The sequence below is a fragment of the Lynx canadensis genome, chromosome A3, assembly GCF_007474595.2.
Source record: "Lynx canadensis isolate LIC74 chromosome A3, mLynCan4.pri.v2, whole genome shotgun sequence".
Classification (NCBI taxonomy): Eukaryota; Metazoa; Chordata; class Mammalia; order Carnivora; family Felidae; genus Lynx; species Lynx canadensis.
The window spans coordinates 108,846,317-108,868,467 of NC_044305.1; the positions used below are offsets into that span (position 1 = coordinate 108,846,317).

At 38.0% G+C, this 22,151-nt stretch overlaps 1 protein-coding gene across 3 annotated transcripts in view; it reads left to right on the top strand.

Moving 5' to 3' along the window:
• The window catches only part of ATL2 (atlastin GTPase 2), a 58,691-nt gene extending 42,207 nt beyond the window's left edge, over nt 1-16,484 (top strand). For 2 of the 3 annotated variants that reach the window (XM_030311280.1, XM_030311281.1), the window contains 10 exons: nt 623-727; nt 4,151-4,201; nt 4,496-4,552; nt 5,992-6,084; nt 8,593-8,731; nt 9,522-9,649; nt 10,688-10,744; nt 11,991-12,062; nt 12,682-13,113; nt 15,221-16,484. In XM_030311280.1, the coding sequence (XP_030167140.1) occupies nt 623-727; nt 4,151-4,201; nt 4,496-4,552; nt 5,992-6,084; nt 8,593-8,731; nt 9,522-9,649; nt 10,688-10,744; nt 11,991-12,062; nt 12,682-13,113; nt 15,221-15,340 (1,254 nt within the window). In that variant the 3' untranslated portion in view covers nt 15,341-16,484. Of the gene's footprint in view, nt 1-622; nt 728-4,150; nt 4,202-4,495; nt 4,553-5,991; nt 6,085-8,592; nt 8,732-9,521; nt 9,650-10,687; nt 10,745-11,990; nt 12,063-12,681; nt 13,114-14,619; nt 14,635-14,729 lie in introns of all 3 variants that reach the window. The other variant, XM_030311282.1, reaches the window with a different exon arrangement.
• The last annotated feature ends 5,667 nt before the right edge of the window (nt 16,485-22,151 follow it).

A 22,151-nucleotide genomic window follows, 5' to 3' on the forward strand; every position in this document is an offset into this window, starting at 1 on the left:
TTTGGAGGGAACATAAGCCGGGGAGGGGGAGAGAAGGAGGGGGACAGAAGATCCAAAGTGGGCTCTGTGCTAACAGTAGTGAGCCTGATGTCGGGCTCAAACTCATGAACCGGCTCATGACATGAGCCAAAGTTAGATACTCAACTGACTGAGCTACCCAGGCACTCCAGCAAGTGCCCTCAATACCCATCACCCGTTTACCCCATCCCCCTGCCCACCTCCCTTCCATCAACCCTCAGTTTGTTCTCTATGGTTAAGAATCTCTTACAGTTTGCCTCCCTCTCTTTTTCCCCCCTTCTTCTATGTTCCTTTCTTCTGTTTAAGTTCCACATATGAGTGAAATCATAAGTTAGTTGTCTTTCTCTTTTTTTGCTTAGCATAATACACTGTAGCTCCATCCACATCATTGCAAATGGCAAGATTTCATTCTCTTTGATGGCTGAGTAATATTCTAGTATGTACACACATCTTTATTCATCAGTTGATGGATATTTGGGTTCTTTCTATAGTTTGGCTATTGCTGATAACACTGCTATAAATGATATTTATCATTTTTAATTTGGTTTTAATAGTCATTACTGATGAGTGTTTTACTTAGTATTTTAACCTTTTAAATTCCTAGGTGGCTGTGCTGCTAATGGATACCCAGGGTGCCTTTGATAGCCAGTCAACTATCAAAGACTGTGCAACTGTATTCGCTCTGAGCACCATGACTAGCTCGGTCCAGGTGAGACATGAAGTGCTGTGCTATGATTGGGTCAGATAGTCCTAATACCTTTGCTTTTTCTCAAAATGCCTTTTCATTGGAGAAAAAAGGATTAAAAAAATTTTTTTTAAATAACATTAAAAAATGTTTTGAGAGAGAGAGAGAGAGAGAGCGCGCGCGCGCGAGCGAGCGCGGGGGAGGGGCAGGGAGAGAGGGAGGAGGACACAATTTGAAGCAGGCTCCAGGCTCTGAGCTGTCTGCATAGAGCCCGATGTGGGACTCAAACTCACAAACCGTAAGATCATACCTGAACCGAAGTCGGCTGCTTAATCAGATGCCCCCCCCCCCCTACCCGAGAAAAAAGGATTAAAGTCAGAGTTATTTACATTTCTCATTGGTCGTGTACATTTCACGCTTACTGTTCTGGCTCACAATGTGAAATTTCATACTTTGGTCATGTAGGAAGTAATAAACCAAGATCCAGGCCCTCTGGTTTTTCATCATAGCATCTATGCCTTTTTTTTTTTTTTTTAAAGGAAAAGCTATTGCATGTTATTTTTAATTGAATTCAGTCATGTGGTTCCCAGATACAGTAAGGTGTACAACATGTCTTTTATATTTTGGCTAACCAACTAAAAAAAAAAAACCCAAGTAATTAAACTTAGTTTTCTTCTTGACATGTATGACAACTAGTACTTGATTATTTGAACTAATGGTGATAGAGGCATAAGAATTAATTCATATTTAACTTAGGAAATGTATGTGATGTTTCTATGATACACTAAGGACTTATAGGACCCGTTTAATTTAGAAAGGGGTAATAAAATGCCTTCTGGTTTTCACTTACTCTATATTCTAATTGTGTTTGGTATTGTATCAAGGTCTTGTCTCTTCAAGCTAGGCCATCTCTTTTCTGTATATAGACTGATGGACTGAATTAAACCACCACATGTCATTTTGTATCTCTTTATTGTCTCTTTGTGAGATCATCTGTGGTCGATGCTTCTCTGACTGAAAAATGAATTATTGAGTAAGGTGGTTAGCCCTAGCTGGTGATGACGTATCCAGAAGTATATATGCAAATATTAGAAATATGTGCTCCTTCTGAGATAATAGAGGTTTCTTACTGATGGTAGATCATAAGTGATTCTGTCACAGTGTCTTGGAATTTTTGTATGCTTTCTGGTTTTCTTTTCTGGTAATATTCAGAACATATGTCTGGTCTCTGTAAGTTCCCATTTCCTTCCTTCTTCAATTTGAAATAGCTGTCAGAATGGAAGGGAATTTGGGATGTTATTCTGATATAAAAAAGGAGTACTTTTCAGCTTGGCTTCTGCTTATTATAGGGCTGGGAGCTCTCTTACTACCAATTAAATGATACTTTGGGGGGAACAATTAGAGTATCTTTTCTCCATTTTGTTCTACTTTTTTTCTTTTTTTTTTTTTTTTAATCCTACAAGGTGGCACAACTCCCATTTCCTTGAGGCAGGCAGAAGCCAATCGTTGTGCCCCTCGAATTAGCTGGCTCTGTAGCTTACCTTAAAATATAATATAAGGGAATTCTCTGTTCTGAAGCTTGTACCTTGGTGTTCTCTTGTTTATATATTCAACCTTATGATAGTAGGAGGCCTGGTTTTGGATAACCACTTAGAGCCACTCAGCCACTTTCTTATCTGTAAAATGAGGATTTTATCCATCTTAGCTGTGATTGTTGTGTGGAGGTAGAAATAAGATCTAAATGAGATAATGCATAAGAAAGTGCTTTGTAAACAATAAATAACAAAGGTTAAAATTATTTTTATTATTGTTTTCTTCCTCTTTGAGACTACATTTCTCTTCCTTACATAAGTTATCTGGTTGATAAATAAATGACAAATCCTCTTGTCATTTATTCTTTCAACAAATGATTATTGAGCATCTATTAAGTAAGAGTCCATGTGCTAAGTACTAATGATCTAAGGTAAACAGATCCTCTTTTCTCTTTGCTGTTTGCAACCTGGCCTTGACAATGAAAGTATCTCAACCTGTTTTCTAAAAGCTAAGGCCCTATGGGTAAGAATAGGTTGGTCATGTTTTTAGATTGTAAGTTTGGCTCCAGTATAATCATCTCAGTCATTAATTACTTTTTAAGTACCATGTTTGGAGTTAGTCAGCTGAGAATGTCATTTTAGGTTTGCTGGCCTATTTTGGCTGTTTATATTCTTGACCTCTGAGTGATTCAGCTAGATTATCACTTATTTGCCCTTAGAACAAATTGTTCTGTCTTTGGAGTAACCCTGTTTTCTTAGACATAAGTTGTCTTTCAGCAGAGGTGACATCTGTGGACACCCACTTTTCTCCTGTGATGACCTATGTCACTTTTTAACCTGACTCAGAAGGATTGGACCTTTTTTTCAAATACAGTCTTTTCTCCAGTTTCCCTTCCTTGACACTACTTATATCTTCAGCTCTGGGCTCTGTGCCTTGGAGAGCCTCCTAAAAAATTCTAGAAAGGGAAAGAGTGCCACCTACTGTTACTTGTTCAGCTACCACAGCCTGGTAAAATTTTCATTTTAAGTTATTTAGACAAACGATTTACTTAAAGTTAAAAAAAAAAAAGAGAGCCATATTAGAGTTTGTGGTAGTTGAGACACCCACCAAATAACTATGAACTACTTATGTAAGCTATAAACTATATATATAAACTATATGTAAATATAATATATAAATATATGAATATATAAATGAATATATGAATATGAATATATAAATATATAAACAAATATAAACTAAATATAAACTATAAAATACACTCACTCACTCACTCACACTATGATTATACCAGGGAGGAAAATATCTTTGTAGAATTATGCCCCTCATATTCATTGACTTAGAAAAATAATTGTGGGGGGCGTCTGGGTGGCTCAGTCAGTTGGGCGGCCAATTTTGGCTCAGGTCATGATCTCACGGTTCATGAGTTCGAGCCCCGCGTCGGGCTCTGTGCTGTCAGCATGGAGCCTGCTTCGGATCCTCTGTCCACCTCTCCTTTCTGCACCTCCCCTGCTCATGCTCTCTCTCTCTCAAAAATAAAAAACATTAAAAAAAAAAAAAGTTGTGAAAGCAATCTTCACTCTATTAAAAAAATGATTATAACATTAAAGAAACTGAAAAGGAGGAAAAAAAACCTTATTACGTGACATACTTTTAAAAATGTCTGCCACTTTCTAGGTCCCTTATGTGTGTATTCATGATTTTTACCTAATTTCCTACCACTGCTTCCCCCTTAAATGTTTATCCTGTTAGGAAAAAAGAGAAAATCCTTTTCATGTGCCACTGGTTAAGCTAATGGCTAAATGATTCATTTGTGCTAAGGTTGTAAAATAACCTCCATTTCTGCAAGTAAAGTTAGAAACAGCTGGGTATTAAAAAAAAAAAAAGAATAAAAAGATTATTTTGTTTTAACAGGTATATAATTTGTCTCAGAATATTCAAGAAGATGATCTTCAACACTTGCAAGTATGTATTTCTCAAAGAATGTGTGCCAAAGAATTGAAAATATAATTCTTATTTAATCGTGACTTTCCATCTGGAAGCCCATTTTAGTATAAGAAGATTGAATATTATATGAGTTTAAATTGACGTATGACTTCTTAACTAGAAGAAATTTTAATGTATGCCCAGTCTGTTAGAAAATTAAGTGCTTAACTTTCAAATGATTTTAAAGGCTCTGATGTCTGATACAGAAAGGCTTTACAGATATCTTCTTTTAGTCTCTTTGGGGGCGTTATTTTAAATAACTTGCTTTAATAGTTATTTACAGAGTACGGCAGACTTGCGATGGAAGAAATCTACCAGAAACCATTTCAGGTAAATAAGCATTTTATCCTTTTTAAAAACTTACCTATAAATAGCTATCAAGCCACCTGTCTTTTAAGTCTGAAGATACTTAAAAGGTAAGAGGATATTACAAAAAATTCATTTTTAGCAGCAGATTCAATGGAGTTGAAACTAGTGTCATTACCACCTGATCAGCAGTAGGCTCACAGAATAGGAAATAGAACTAATGAATATAGTTTGATTCTTAATACTTAGATTAAATGGTTAGTGTTTTCTCTTAGAGATTATTTAATTCCTAAACTTTAGACAGTCATATAAATTTCTTGTATACATGGTAAACTATTACAGAATAATATTACTGGGTTTTTTTTGGTTTTTGTTTTTTGTGGTATATTACAAGTTGAGGTTAGTCCTGTTATTCTTTATTTTGGTTTCATGTAGAAAAGTTCCAGAATTTATTAAACCTGTCCCCTCCCTCCACCTCTTCAATCTCCATATGTTTTTTATTCCTTTAAAATGTCAGGTACAGAATATTAAGTCAGAAATTAACCTGGGTGGAGTTATTTGAGAAGCATATGTTATGCTTGCTTCTGTGGAGTCCTGTCATGACAGATTAAAAAAAAAAAACAAAAACAAAAACAAAGTTAATTTCAGATAGTTTCTTTTTTGAAGTAAGTGTAATTTATAAGTTGACGTTAGTACTATTTAGTCAGTTGTGTTATAGGAGGTGGGAATGACTCCACCCGGTTTGCTCATCAGTCTCTGAAATTCTTCCTGTGTGACAGCATTGCTGGTGATTCTCAAGTGTTGGTGGGTTTACACTGATTCTGCCTCAGTCTTGTCTGGCACAAGTGATCACTTTTATGAAATATCTGGGCAGCTTATGGCTTTTTTGTGTATATGGATAAATATACTCCATTTGGCCTATATCAGTTTTTTTGACCTGGGATAATTTTTGACATTTCTGGTTGTCACAGTTTTTGAAGGGAGGTTAATGCTACTGGCATAGTGCGTGAAGGCCAGAAATGCTGTTCAGCATCCAGCCACGCACAACTAAGAACTGGTCCAAATACTGAGGGGCTGAGATTGAGAATCCTAAGCACATATGAGTAAAAAATTCAGTCTAAAATTAGATTAGTTGGTCTTTTAGTTATACAACCTTGATTTAAAATTATGATCTGTATGCCCTGTTAGGCCTTTTGTTCATTTTTTAAGACCCTGTATTATTGCTTGTGGTGGCTCTTTCTTTACATACCATGAAGTTCTCAAATGGAGGCAGTTGCTTGGTATAGGGGCTGGGAGTGTTGTTGGCTGAGAGAAGCCCTTGCTATCACTATGAGCAGTATTAACCATTTGGTTACTATAACTTTTGATAAGGAATTCTTAGGGGAGTGATTGTTAAATTGTTAAAGTAGTGATTTTTTTGTAAAATCTTGTAAGAAATGATTTCCACTGTTTTCTTTCTATAGACATTAATGTTTTTGATTCGAGATTGGAGTTATCCTTATGAACATTCATATGGTTTGGAAGGTGGAAAACAATTCCTTGAAAAGAGATTGCAGGTAAACCCCCATTTCCCAGTGAGGAGAGCATAAGCACCCAGCCAGATGAAGGAGTGGGCTGTCTGGACTACCGCTTAGACTTCCAGTCTCTCAATGTCTTTGGCATAAATCGTGTGTCCCAGGTTAGCCCAGGTGGCTCCATACAGAATGGATGAAAAGTAAATTGGTCGTATTTCTGCCAAAGAGGCCAATGCCCTTGAATAGAAATTAAGGAACAAGTATTTCTCTTTAGAACCAACTGTAAATCAGTACTCAAAATATAAAAATTTGAAGGAGACTGACTTTTTGAATTTACTTAGATTGCATGTGTGTCTCTTTCTGGCCCAGCTGAGCTTCTGAACATTTGGGACAGCCTGGATAATATAGTGTGCATATATTGAACACAGATGATTTGAGACCCTCTCTCCAAAGAGATGTCACTATCCTAGATTGACAGCATATAGAGCTAGAAGAGGGATCTTAAACATCATCTATTTAAAAATTTTTTTAAATTATTTTTTTTATTTTGAGAGAGAGAGTGTGCACAAGCTGGGGAGAGGGGGAAAGGGGGAGAAGGGAAGAGAGAGAGAATCTTAAGCAGGCTCCATGCTCAGCATGGAGCCTGACATGGGGCTTGGTCCTACCACCCTGGGATCATGACCTGAGTTGAAATCAAGTCAGATGCTCAACTGACTGAGCCACCCAGGTGCTCTCACCCTTCTTTTTTTTAAATATATAATATAACTGGAACCCAAAACAGTGACGTACCTTTCGTCGCTTAACTAATTGTTGATAACTGGGACTAGCACCCAAATATCCGGACTCCTGGCCCACGCAATATGCTACACCAAGGCCATTCCTAAAGAATAACCTCACCAACATGATCCTTTCTTCCTAAAGTTACCCTCCCCTGGAAGTACTTGGGGAAACCCTCAGGTCAGATACTACTCACCTACCCACATACACAAAGAATACATGAAAATCCCATAAATTCATAAGTAGAAGGGTCATCTTTTTTTGGTTAATAAAATTTTATTTCCCTTTAGGATGATGCATTTAGTTTCTCAACCACATTCAAAAACTTGGAGTATAATATAATTTTCTTATCACTAAAACGAGATTAAGCCAATTCCTCATTTTTGGGTTTTTTGAAAGGCATTTCTAGACCCTGTTAGAGATAATTTCAGCCGTCAGAGTTTTCTCTGGTTTGTTCAGAAGAAATTAACACAAAGCACATCAGGCATGTTAACAACTCAGAATCATGTACTTCAAAGACAAGATTTTTTTTTTTTTTTTTATCTCATTGACATGATACAGGAAACTGCTCAGATGATGATGAATTTATACAAACTGAACATAGGTGCGTAACAGCACCCATTTTCATCCACTAACCCCCAAGCCCTCTGGTACTGTCCTGACCTGACAGGTGCTATGTGTACTTTTTATGAAAGGAACCACATACAACATGTATTCTTTTGTGTCTAGCTTCTTTTGCTTAATATTATGTTTCTGAGATATTGTTGCATGTAGTTTCGTTCATTTATTCTCATTGCTATGCGGTATTCCATTACATGAATAGATAACAGTTTCTTCATTCTACTCTTGATGGAGATTTAGGTAATTTCCAGGTTTTGTCAGTTATAAATGGTGCATTTTTTTTTTTTTTAAACGCTGTTTGAGAAGAGTCCGAGTGAGTATATGAGTTATATTGGGATAAGTAGCTACTAAAAAAAATCGAAGTTTGAGGGGCTGGGTGGCTCGACTCTTGATTTCTGCTCAGGTCATGATCTTATGGTTTGATCCAGCCCTGTGTTTAGCTCTGCGCTGACAGTGCAGAGGCTGCTTGGGATTCTCATTCTCTCTCTCTCTTTCTCTCTCTCTCTGTCTCTCTGCCCTCCCCCCCCCATTTGCATGCACTTGCTCTCTCAAAATAAACATTAAAAACAAACAAATAAATTAAATAAAAGTTTGTTTAGGATTTTCTTCCAGAAAATACATAGCAGTCTCTCTTCCCAAAACACTGGTAACTAGCATCAATCATAAATAATCATTTGGAGTAAGTACTAAAATTCCAGTAAGTTTCAGAGGTTCTTTGGACTTTATTGGAGCTTTTTCACTTGAGCTGTTATTTTGCTCAAGGGCTAACCTTTTTATTAGCAAATTAGTACTTTGTTTTTTCTCTTTGCTGTTATAAATACTTTAAAGGCAAATCCTTCATTTATTTACTGGTTTGTACACCACAGCCACTACTTGTTAGTCTGGTGTTGGATATTCTGATTAGTTATTTGTGCATTTGTATTTTTTCATATTTAACATGGGAAAAAACAGCTTTTCTAGTTTTAAGACAAAAGTGGGTGGGGTCTTACTAAAGGGGTCAGAAATGCATCTTCAGTAAAATTTTATATTGTCAAAAAACACCCATCTGGAGTAGCATCTGAGTTAAGTGTGCATACTTGTGAGTGTGTGTGTGTTTTCTTGAGAACTTTTTTTCCTTGTTTGTGCCTTTACGCTGTCTCCTTCTGCCCTCAGGTAAAACAAAATCAACATGAAGAGCTACAGAATGTAAGGAAGCACATTCACAATTGTTTCTCAAATCTTGGTTGCTTCCTTTTGCCACATCCTGGTCTTAAAGTTGCAACTAATCCTAGTTTTGATGGGAGATTGAAAGGTGGGAATTCCCATTCTTGCTAAAATCAGAATTTATTTTTTAGAGGCTGAGAGTTTTAAAAAAAAAATACATGGTTCCTTAAATTTTCTGTCTTCTACTGGAAGACATTTGATGCATTGTTAATGAGGTGATATTAATGCTCTGTGTGGTCTGTCTAGCTTTCCATTGGGCTGTTGTAGACTTGTAGTGTATGGATTAGCGTATTTTATAATGTGGTCTGTTGTTCATCACCGGTGTCCTAAAAATCCCGAAGGCTGAGAACATTTCAGTATTTCATCTGTTTGTAGTCTGTAAAATGTTTTATGAATATATCGTATTCATGTAATCAGATTTAAGTCTCTGTTTTAGGGATGATGTAATTTTTTGAGTATGTCCTAGGATTTGAGCATGATGGCAAAAGGCTGGAGGAATAATGAAATTTTTACAGAATGGCTGGAAAACAAAATCTAGTATTAAAATTTAGTATAATTTCATGAATTGTTTGCCTTTTGAAAAGGATAGTTTAGTCAATACTAATGTGGAATTTATTGTGGTAGTCCACAATTTATTATTTGACCTGAAAGAATTACTGGGGCACGAGGGAAATGGAGCAGGGGCGGAGCGGGAGAGTATATTTTTTCCTAGGAGATACGATGTGTTTGGATAAGGTTTTTTAAATGAATGTACTCGAGGAATAGATCGTGTATACTGTCATTTCATGAAACAGAATGTTATTAGCTCTTACCAGTGGGGACTTCTTTACTCTGTCTTCTTTTGACTAACATGTTGGTTTATATTTCGTTTCCACTAGATATTGATGAAGACTTTAAGCGAGAGCTTCGAAATCTGGTTCCATTGCTGCTTGCCCCTGAGAATTTGGTAGAAAAAGAGATAAGTGGATCTAAAGTCACTTGTAGAGATCTTGTAGAATACTTTAAGGTAGGAAAACTGCTACGTTAAATGACTTGGTCTCAGTTAGAAATATAGCTGACTTAAAACTCATATGTATGTACAAGAAATTTCCTGTCTTTATTTTACAGCAAAAAAGTGAAATTTATAATTTTCCCTTCTTTGCATTGGCTGTACCAATTTTTAAGGATATCTAAAATGATAGCAGACAACTTGTATGTTCTAGAGGGTGGTTTTGTTTATGGGATTATCCTCCGTTTCCTCCAGCTCTGGTAGGGAGAGAAGAAGAGCCATTCACCATGTAATTAATTGTAATGCCACTCTCATTTGTGAAGGACAGTGGATATGGGGAGTGGCATTCTGCCTCTCGAGTTCTCATAAAAGAGTCTTCTCTCTGAGTTCTTGAGGACTTAATAGGAGCAGCCGAAAGTATCAAACTGGTTTCTGAATCCAATTACTTGTAGGTTTTTTTCTCTCTCTCTGCTCTTCTTTAGTCTTCATAGCTTGCTTGCCAGAGCAAGACCATTATCAGGGTTCTAGTTATTCATAGTAGTTACGGGTAGATGGAAGGGAAACTATAGTTAACTAAGAGTGTATTTTTGGTCATTTATTGGACAGTTGGTCACTTTCATAGCATTTTTGGTTAGTTGTGAAGTAATTCAGTCAGTAGAAAGTTGAGATGAACAGTTTCTATATGGACTTGTTAAAAACTGTCATCTTTCCTTCTTACTCTTAGAGCACAAATTAGGTAATTTTTTTCTTGAACTGAAATATCATTTAACTTGATTGAAGTGAAATATTGAGTAAAAATGTCTAACATTTAAAACAGTAACAGTAGGGGAGAATTATGGATTCCTTTTCATAAAGTGGGTGGCATTGTATATGTTACTTTTAAATATAACTTTTATGCACGTTGGAATTCTATTTAGAAACATCTCTCTAGGATATTATTTAGCATATGTTTAAAAGTATGAATTATTTTTATATTTAATGGATTTTTTTTTTCCCTTCGGAAATCTAGAGCCAGTTGTTTAACCTGCCAATGTAAAGAGTCTTTTATATTTTTAGGCTTACATTAAGATTTATCAAGGAGAGGAACTTCCACATCCAAAGTCCATGCTTCAGGTAGTGTGTGTGTTGTACGTATATTTATTTTTGAAGGAGAAGAGTCTTTGGTTTAGAGATAAACGCTGGAAGTGGGATCATGCTTCTTTGCACGCAAATGAATTTCAGATATTTAAGTCAATACGGGTCATGGGTCCTGAAGTTTTTCTATGATTCCAGACCTTGCACACATAGGCCATCAGAAATAAAGTTGCTAGAGAAGTGTAGAAAACTTCCTCTTGCAGGAGATAGCTTAATAAGGGCCTGTCTAAACCAAACTTCTTCTCTTCTCTGAGTCTGTGACATTGAATGTTTTTAGTAAGGCTTATTTCATCTTGGTATTAATGATTTAGAGCTGCTTCTAGTACATACAGGTTTTTGTTTTTTTTTTTCTTTTTTCTCTCTCTCTCTTTTTTAAAAGGTGTTCTTTGGGGACAATGTTATTTTAATGTTTATTTATTTTTGAGACAGGGAGAGACAGAGCATGAACAGGGGAGGGTCAGAGAGAGAGGGAGATACAGAATCTGAAACAGGCTCCAGGCTCCGAGCTGTCAGCCCAGAGCCCGACGCAGGGCTCGAACTCACGGACTGCGAGATCATGACCTGAGCCGAAGTGGGACGCTTAACCGACTGAGCCACCCAGGCGCCCCTGGGGACAATGTTATTTTAACCTAAGTTTATTTTTTTTTCATTCATGTCCGTCACTTCTTACTAAATTTTACTAATTTCATTGTGTTCATACTGTTAATTTTTCACCCAAATTTAGGTTTTATGTCTTTCAGATACATATCTAGTTTATGTTTTTTAAGATTTGCTATTTTGGACAATTTTTCAGTTTTATAGTGGATTGAATAGTATTTTCTTCTAAAACTCCTGTAGTAAGCAGTTTTGTGGATTTAAAAATCTCTTGTGTCATACTGATATGAGAGAGCAAGCATATGGGTAATTTTTAATTCTATACATCTGGAGACTTGACACTTCTTAGGGTATGTCTAATTCTCTACAATTTCCTGAGCATGTGTGGTATTTTTTTTTTTTTTACAAACCCATTTTAACAAACCTAAGCAAAACAAAATTGGACAGGCAGTCCCATTAGAAGCCATTACTATATCCCTTCCATTGGAAAGGAAAACTGGAAGTTGATAATGTTTTCTCTGGTTCATTTTCAGACTTGTTCACTCTATAGACTTTATTGTGTTAGTCAGACTTTATAGAGCCGCTGGGCATTTTTTGCATAAAATTGGCACATTTTGTTTTATTTTTCTAGGCAACAGCTGAAGCTAATAATCTTGCTGCGGTAGCAGGAGCAAGAGAGATCTATTGCAAAAGTATGGAGCAGGTTTGTAACCAACATTTACATTTGACACTAAAGTGAGACAGGATTTTTACAGTTAAATAATTGAAATAATTTGTGCTCCTTACGTACTGTCACAATACATCATTCACTGATTCCCCTTCATCATCTCTGCTGGAAATAACTGAGAAAATAATTCTCATGTTTAGAGTGCACGATATAGGTGGCAAGTTACTACGTAAATCGTACTAAAATAGTTTTGCCGCATGATTCAGAGTGCTCTTATTAGCAGCTTCTGATGTAATATTAGTTTAAGGCCAATGACAACTTCTGTGCTAAACTTGCTAACTAGAACGTTAAAGGACCTTTTTTTATGTGTTCTCTTTTACCCACTCTCTGCCCAGAGTCTTGTGAAGTCGGGTACAGATTTTTTTTTTTTTTTTTTGTCTTTACTGGTATTAGTCATACTTGGAGAATTTATTTTACCCGAGTCCATTAAACATACAAGAAATAGGTTATGATTATGTATGAGATATTATGAACAAGTTTAAAACTGAACCGTGTAGATGGCTTGACTTTTTGAGACTAAAAACTGTGAACCGGGAATGTTTTTTAAGTGTGAATTGTTTCTAGCCAGTAATCTGTCTTGTACTCCTCTGTACAGGTATGTGGTGGGGACAAGCCTTACATTGCACCTTCAGATCTGGAGCGAAAACACCTGGATCTCAAGGAAGTGGCGATCAAACAGTTTCGTTCAGTAAAAAAAATGGGCGGAGATGAATTCTGCCATCGTTATCAGGACCAGCTTGAAGCTGAAATTGAAGAAACCTATGCAAACTTGATAAAGCACAATGATGGCAAAAACATCTTCTATGCTGCTCGTACCCCGGCCACACTGTTTGCAGTCATGTTTGCTATGTACATAATCTCAGGACTGACCGGCTTCATTGGCCTAAACTCTATAGCCGTCTTGTGTAACCTTGTCATGGGGTTAGCACTGACATCTCTTTGTACTTGGGCATATGTAAAATACTCTGGGGAGTTCAGAGAAATTGGAACAATGATTGATCAGATTGCTGAAACACTATGGGAACAGGTTGGTATCTATCTTTTGGTTTTTCAGTGACTAATCTCATCCCTGTGACATTTCCCTACCCTTCTCCTGCAGTATTCGCACACCTCCTTTTCCTTTATATGAGGAATGTCAAAAGGATGTTTTCTGTTTTGTTTGGTTATGGTTGTGTAATCTGAATATAAAGTATGAACTGAGTAATTATTTTTTTCTTAAAGTCATAATTTTAGTGTGCTTTGATTGGCTTAAATCTGTAATATCTTTGGATAGATTCTTAGTCAGAGGCCTGATTATACCAGACAATGGGCAGGGCCAGAGTCTCTACGGACTTTTTTCTTAGAGGAAAGAAAATATAATCAGTGTAAGAAAGAAATTTGGAAGTGCAGTGCTTTAAGAAAGCAAAAGAAGTGTCTTATTAACCCTGGCAAGAAGCAATTCATGCCTATATTTGAGGGAAAATATTGATATTAAGGTCTTTGTTGCCTTCCGTGAAGATAGTGGTGATTTACTGATGGAACAACCTGATAGGGATTTCTTTTACCAAAGGAATTTTGTTTGCTGTCCGTACTATGGAAACACTAATGAACAAAACAAAGCGCCACAAACAGAGAACCAGCTTCTCTTAATCGTAATCTTTGACTTCAACCAGAATTCAAATCATAATCTTTTACCTCAAACCAGAATTCAAAGTCGGGCCTGACAAGAATCTACTAAGGGAAGCCATGTTGAATGTCCACCTGTGTGCTGGAATTCCCCGGGTTCAGAAAATTCCGTTCCAGGATGTTGTCATTAAAATGATCATCGTGAAATACTTGAGCATCATTTCAAGGATCAGAATGAAAGCTGCAGTTAGTATTGATGGACAGCATAATAGGCATTTTCAGAAACCACTTCTGGGCATAAGAAGTATTGGGCTTATTTGGAGGTCTAGGACATGCAGGTCCATGTTGGTTTTGCCTTTAAATTTAAAGACGGAAGAAGTAAATCATTTTTTGATGAAGGTTGATTGGGCATTGACTTTTCTTGTAACAGTGTCATTATTTTATGAAGTGACCTGCCATATTAGTTTGGATTTTGTATTTATTCTTTAGAGAAATTTGGATCTGATTTGGAAGCTTGTGTTTGGATATTTGTTAAATTTAACCCTTCATTTAAAAAAAAAACCTCACTCTTGATATTCCTTTGATATCTTCTAGTAGAGGATTGATTAAAAGCTATTGCAGCCTCGCTTTTTAAAAAAAATTCTCTACTTTAAAATTGTGGACCATCACTAATTTTCTGCAGCATGAATTTTAATCATTGTGCGATGTCTTCATTTGAAAACCAGTCATCCTCCTATATCATGCTCCGGTAGCACTGATTCTAGGACTTTAGAGGTGCCATTATTACAAAACAATTAAGTGGAAGAGTCTAAAGTGTGTAAAATTACCAGCGTAGTTGAGGTAGGTTGATCACTAGTCAGAGAAGATATGTGCTGTGTCAACAAACCTTGCCTAAATCTTCTTGCATTTCTCTTTTCTTTTGCTTCAGAGGAGTCCCAGGAAGGTGAGAAACTCACAGTCGCAGATTCTTGTAGTCTTAAACGCTTTAACTTCAAGGCGCTCTGAGTCATTGTCCTAACGAGTCACTCCATGTTTTAGGTGTTTTCCAAACTGTTTGAAGTTACTAGACGTCGAATGGTCCGTCGTGCTCTTTCATCAGCACAGCGACAGAGACTGTCATCCAACAATAACAAGAAGAAAAATTAGACAGTATTTTTAACTTTTTTCTCTATCTGAAGTTGTTCACCCTTAAACATGTAGGACAATAAGCAGGACCGTCTGGGCCGGTCTGCATAAATGCTGTATACTTACCAGATTTGATGCTGCATAGAGGGTATGGAATCGCACGTCCATCTCATAGGAATTGTAAATGGTTTGAGTAGGAGGAAAGTAATTTTTGTTGCATTATAAGATGTCTAACTGCATTATTTGTAGCATCATAGCTTTTTTGGGGAGAAGCATCTTTTTTATTTCCCACATTCCTGGTTATTTTCTTCATTGCTTTGAATTGAATTTTTATATCTATTTTTCTATGTACCTCTTTTTTTACCTCATGTTTTTATTTGTTTTGCACATCTCTCATACCACAGGTATTGAAGCCCCTGGGTGATAATTTGATGGAGGAAAACATAAGGCAGTCTGTCACAAACTCTATCAAAGCAGGCCTGACTGACCAGGTGTCTCATCATGCCAGATTAAAGACAGACTGACAGTTCATCTCCTCATGGACTCCACTCTCCCTTTTTTTCATGCTTGCTGTACAATGAGAACTCAAATAAAAATAAACCAAAGTTTACAATCAACTGTAGAAGTAGTTTAGTATAACTGGCTTCACAGATGGCTGCCACAGAGTGTGAAAATTGTTTGTTGGTTTTAAGCATTCTGTTCTTGGCTCCTAAGACATGGAGATTGGCTGAGGAGCATTAGTTTATCATGCACATTTGTGCCATGTTTCTTTCTTTCTTTCTTTCTTTCTTTCTTCCTTTTTTTTTTTTTTTCCTTTTTACTTAATCTAATGTTAATGAAATTTGTCTTATGTAAAAGGATATTTCAGGGAAATATTTTAAGAAATCTATTTAGAGTCTCTTTAACACCAGTGTCCCATTGAAATTTTAATTTCTAGTGAAGTTATGAATCACTGTATCAAGAATCAGATCGGGATGACAATGAAGCCTTTATTGAGCCACTACATTAAAAGTATATATTGCTTTACTGCCTTCAATACCAGTATTACATAAATGCATGTGTCAGAAGTCTCACAGAAATTACATGACAACTCTTGTAGCTAAGAAAGTGATTCTGAGGTGTACATTTGTCTTGCCTTTTTAAATTTATAAACCTGCCCTAAAAGGAGATGCATATCTGGGAAACTGAACTGTCTTTATTCAGTTTAGCCTTCGTGTACATAAAATATGCCATTAATTTTATTGGGGGAGAAATTCCATCCAAAAATGTTGCCTACAGCTATGAGTTCAGAGTGTCTGTACAGTGTGTAGCTTTTATTTTCTAAAACCACAGATAGGGCATGTATATGAATTATAAATATATAAATACGATTTTGTATTAAAAGTTTTGTAGTTTATGGCAAAATCTGGTTCTGTGGTAGGCTAAGTGCAGTCCCTGTGAAGGAATGTTTGTGGCTCATGTCAGTGTGTGAATGCATAGACAATTTGAAGTTTTTGATATATTTGTGATATTTATCTTCCTTGAGCACTGCAGTCTCCCCCCCCACCCCCCCAAGGGAATTCAATGGGAATGTTTATCGTGACTTTGTCCTCTGTTGCATTTTAAAGTTATTTCCTGTAATTTATTTTCAGTACATAATTAAAAATTTGTTGTATATATAAAATGAAACTTGTGATTCTTTTTTAAGGAATCCTTGAAGTATGTATTCCATTACATAAACCATATTTGTTTATACTGAAAAGAGCATGAGCAGGAAACACCCAAGTGAGAGCTCTAAGGTATTGTACCCAAAGCTAAGCTTGTAAAACTCACTTTTCTTTGTCTCTGTTAGGGAAAACTGAACTGTGATTAGCCTAGGTGTAGCTGGGGATTTGTTCATATTCCTTTTCTCCCTTTCTTCTTCTCAGTCGGGATAGGAGGGAGGGGGGCGTTCTTAGGGAGGGCTTCTGTAGTGCGGGCGGGAGGGAGGCGGCGGAGGACGTAATGCAGTGAATTGCGTACTCCTTCTCTTCCTTCTTCCTTCCTTTCCTTCCTTCCTTCCTTCCTTCCTTCCTTCCTTCCTTCCTTCCTTCGTTTCTTTCGTTGTTTCTTTCTTTCTTTTCTTTCTTGTTACATGTAAGGCTAACATTTTTGCAATTCTTTTGTAGCCTTCTTTATAAACACCTATTAAAGTACCTATTTTGGTTGTTAAGTGAAGAAAATTCAGATGTTGAGTTGCATGCCTGAAAGCTCTAAATTTACTTTGGTTGATATATCTCCCCCCACCCCCCTTTTCAAATCCTGATTTTATATGGCTTGTATTTGTTTCCATCTGTATTAAATTGCTACTGACTCATCTGTTCTTCTTAAAACATAATGAATCCACCTGAAAAGTCTTTTTATTTCTTCTAACATCCTGTTTTATGAATGCTGTGGACTGTTTTTATGAATGAAAAAAAATAAAAGGTTTGTTGTATAATAGCAATTCTTCTGAAATTAAAGGCACACAAATTCACTTAAAAAAACAAAACAAAACAAAAAGAGTTGTGAAATCTACACCATGGATTTGTTAGTTTTTCTTGTTGGAGAATGTGTTTTCCACAGAGAAGATACAATTCTATAAAGGATTCCAAGAAAAAACACTTCGGTGTCAGCTGGAAGACTGTGAAAATCACTATTAAGGAGCAATAAAAGGGATTAAAGACAAATTCAAAGCTATTGGCTGAAATAACTTGGGTGTTAGTATGTTTTCTGTGGTACAATTTTGTAGTAACCCACGTAATAAGGTAGGTTTTTAAAAAATACTTAATGACAAGTGATTTCCTGGTTAAGACCCAAGTAATTTTGTGGAGCGGACAGTCGTTTACAACCTACCGAGTCTGCCTTACACATTTCTCCTGAAGATAGCTAGCCGGTCGGTCTTCCTCACTTGCCTGAACATACTCTATCTGTGAACTTGAATAGCAGTGTTTCGCTGGTGAATGTTGTGTTTTCAGCAAACTCCGACCTGGACTTGCTTTAGTTGTTTTATTTCCGGAATGGGGCAGACCAGGGGCTTCATCTTGCTGGAGATGGGAGTGCTGTTGGTGTCAGTAACGTTTCATTATTATGGGATCAAAAAAGAAAAGGTTTGTCCTTGACTTGGTTAAAAACCTGTTAAAAATATATACCGTCAAGGGTCAGAAAACGTGGCGATGCTGCTCTTGTTAGTGGTGCCCTGTATAGATATTCGAAATGGCCCTTCACAAAGTTTTTTAAAGCACTTGCGGGAACTGGCTCTTTGATCGGCTGTGAATCTGCTAATGGAGGTTGCTTGTGTCTGATCTCCACACTATTAGGCTTCATTCGTGGTCTGAATTCCCAAACTTTGGTCAGAATCCACCTGTGCACCTAAGTGTTTTACCATTCCCATCACAGTTGCAGGATGATGATAAAAATCAGCCTAGAGAGCTGTCAGCTGTGCGGCTGGCAGCCGGCGCTTACCAGTCTCGCAGGGTTTGCTAACCAAATGGCTGGCTGTCTTGGATTCATTCAGTCTGGAGCCTCTGTCACAGAACTTTGGGGAGCCTTCCAGTGGGCTCCTGGGCAAACAAAGCTAAAGTAGAGCTGAACCAAGCAGGAGAGAGAATTGCTACTTTCTCCACCCAAGTCTTAGATCCTAGGGATTTATCCCCTTTCAAATTTGGGGTTTTTGCTGGAGTTTAGGTTGAGGAACTGATCTACCCTTGACATCCTTCAGTGCAACTGAACAAGTCCTGTATGTTCTTTTAGATTTGTGACTTTCTGGCTTCTTTGGAGCCAAAGCTAGCAGTTGGCCAGGTCAAAAGTGCCCAAAGATAAATGCAAGCAGGTTAAGAAGAGGGGGTCACAGCCTTTGTATAACCCAGTGAAACACTTCCACGTATGTTCGCACTTTTCATCCAACAGTCCTGTGAGGAAGCTAGGAAACCACGTTATCACAAAAGCGTCTGGGGGCACCTCAGGCTTGCAAAGCGGGATGCTAGCACACGCCTCCAGGGTTTCAATCCTTCAGAAGTTTCAGACCCAGAGAGTAATGTTCCTAACTCAAGAAGAAAGCTCTGTCTTGGTGGCATTCTGTGAAGCACCAAAAGGTGGAGGAAACATGATTTTATTATACTGAAACAAGGTGGAAATCACCTGTAATATCACTCTTAAAAGACACGAAGCAAGAGGTGAAATTTTCCTGTTCTTTTGATTGTGCACCTCAAAGGTAACTTCCTGGGTGTGCTATTGAAATCATCCCCATGCTTATCGACACATCTGTAGGTGCATAAAGTACACTCTTGATTTTTATTTTACACAAAAATAGAATGACCCCGTATGTGATTTTCTGCGCCCTTAGAACACATTTTCCTAAGCCACTAAGTAATTCTTTAGTGCTCACATGATTGCTTTGATTCTTCTGAGGGTCGAAGGGGTTTTGAGGAGAGAACATCAGACCTTGGATTGCTGCTGTGGCTTTCTTATTTTTTACGCGTTTTCCCCACCACAGGATTGGTGAGAGAACCCAATAAGAACATGTGAAGGGTGTCTGGGAAGCACATACAAGAATAGAAAATGTGCACTCTCAATTTTTCTTGTTCTAAGGCTCCACATGCTGCTTTCATTTGGCCAGGAGTCAGATAAACTACTTCCTGAAGCTTGGCCATCACTAACTTTTTTTTGGGGGGGGGGGGAAGGGCTCATTTGGGCCTTTGTGTATACTTCCCAGTCACAAAACATGAAGACTACCAAAAAAACTTAGAAGAATACTTGCCTTTCAATTCCAGGAAGAGGAGCTAGACCTTGGAGTTAAAACTTTGACCCCAGCACCCCTGCTTTCCACTTGTGAATTTGGGTAAGCGCTTTGGAACAGCCTCGCCTCGGCTGCTTTGTCTATAAAATGGAGAGAATGCCTATCCCTCAGGGTTGCTCTCAGGATGGGGTGAGAACCTATTTTGAATCCTTTTTTATGGGGATGATGTTCGAGAAAAATGCATCTATCTTCCCAATCCTACCTACTTTTAATTTTATACCTTCTGCTTCCTGAAGAGAAAAACAGGATAAATCTTAGAAGGTGATGGTCATTGCTATCTTGTCTATAAAAAAAATGCATTGTCAGTAAGTCCCTCAACTAGTTTAAGCTCCTTGGAAAGAATAAATCGATACTTTATGCATTCTTTAATCTTTCACATTATCCACTATTCTTGTGCATGGCAAACGCACGGAATATTTTAACATGCGTTGGACTGGTCCACTTCATCCCCTCCGCTCACCTCCCATACTTGTACCATCTACTGTAAATGAACCAGGTTGTCGTTCGGCAACTGTGGACTCCTAAATATCCATGTGTTTTCTCCTCTTGGCCTCAAAATGCTAAGGAACATGATTATTAACTAAAAAATACCTGGTAAAATAATTTTGGCATAGGGTGAGTGTGGTCTACCCTTAACAGATCTGGATTATCTTTAGAACTTTAGTTATACTGATTTGATCTGATGCATCTTAAGTATCTGCTCTTCTAAGTTGTTCCAAAATTTGGTTCACAAGCCTGTGCAGTAAGGAGTTAAGAGTTGTTCTTACATTTATTGTGTCTCTCTAAGAATGTTGATGTTGCTTAGAACGCTTAGGATTCCTGGGAGGACTGAAGCCCTTACAAGAGGCTAAACAGCAACAACAACAAAACCCAAAACCAAAAAATCAACCAACCAAATGAAAAATCCAAAAACCCCCAAACTAATACATTTAACATCTAAATACCGCCAGTGCTGGGGTAATGACTTTGGGGTGGGTCCTCTTTACCTTCATGGCAGGGGTGGGGCAGAGAGAGGGAACGAAAGAATCCCAAGTAGGCCCACACCCAGTTCAGAGCCGAAATAGGGCTCCATCTCAAGACCGTGGGGCTCGATCTCAGGACCGTTGAGATCCTGACCTGGGCCAAAATCAAGAGTCGGATGCCCAACTGACAGTCACCCTGGCGCCCCATCCTTCGTTTTGATAGAGGAGTCCTCTTGAGTCTCAAAGACGTTGTCTGTGTTTACCAAGGGGGTGCGCTCCGGGATCGGAAGCCGGGCCTGGCTTTAGAGTCCAGAGAGCCAAATACTTGCCCACCTTATCACAACGAGAAGCACGCATCGTCCTCCACGGGCAGAGGAAGGAAGTGGAAAAAAGATCAACAAGGAGGAACACAGCCGGGCTCCAGTGCAGGTGAGGCGGGTGTGGGAACGGTGGATGTGGCCCCGGGAGAGAACTGTAAACACAGACGGTCAAGATTGCCGAGGGCCCACGTGGGCGGACTTGGCGGTTAGATGTTGAGGATACCCGAACCACTCTTCCAGACTTGGAAGACATCAGTTAAGCGGCAGTTTTAATAGCCTTCGGGTAGTTTCTCAAAGTATGGTTTTATTTATTTTCTTAATCAGAATTGCCTGGAGTGTCTGTTTCACATACGCACCCCTGACCCCCCTCACACAGTGGGTAATGAATTTAAATCTGTATTTCTAATAGGCTTCTTAGATAATTCTGATGCCTACTGAAGCTTAAGATCCAGTATTAGAGCAGTGTCGTGTTAGAGGAGTAGTTGGATTATAGATCTCTCCTGCAGTTTTTATACTGACTAGGAAAGCTTTCTGCAGAGACGTGAAATGATGTTCTTGTATTCGGTTGTTTAGCTGAGAGGCTGGTGGAGAAGTGGAGAAGGACATGTTGACCAGAGGTGGAAAGTGTACTCCTCTCCCATAGGAAGGTGGATCTCATCTCTCCCAAGTTACAGACCCATTCTTTACCTCAGCCCTTCTTTCAGCATTGCCACTGTGCCTCGCGGGCTTTGGACTGAATCTCTCTTTTAAGATACTTTCCTTGGGTAACAAGCTAGGTACTGCTATCATTGCGGTCTTCTTATTTCATTAGGGAAATGTTCGAGATTGATGAGACTTTTCATAGTGTTGTTTGTTTTTTCATCCGCCTTTGAATGCAAGGAAAAGAGCCCCAGGGCTAAATCCCCCAATGTCCATAAATCAGCAGAGAGATTACCTCTATCAAAGTATAAACTTCAGAAAATCAGACATGACTCATACAGGTACATAATGAATTTTTGTCAAATTTATTTGCCTCCTTAATGAGGAAATCGTTAAGGTGGAGAAGCTGGTTCAAAGCATTGGAGCAACGGGAGTTATGTAGGCCACCGGGAAGGGTTTGGAAACCAGTATGCCGAGGGATCTGAGCTCCTCAGAGTAAGTAGCAAAGATCAGCGAGTCTCAGACTTTGTGGTCTTAGGACCCCTTTACAGGCTTAAAGGACCCCAAATGGTCTGTCAATATTTACTTTGCAAATTAAAACAAAAGTTTAAATATTTAT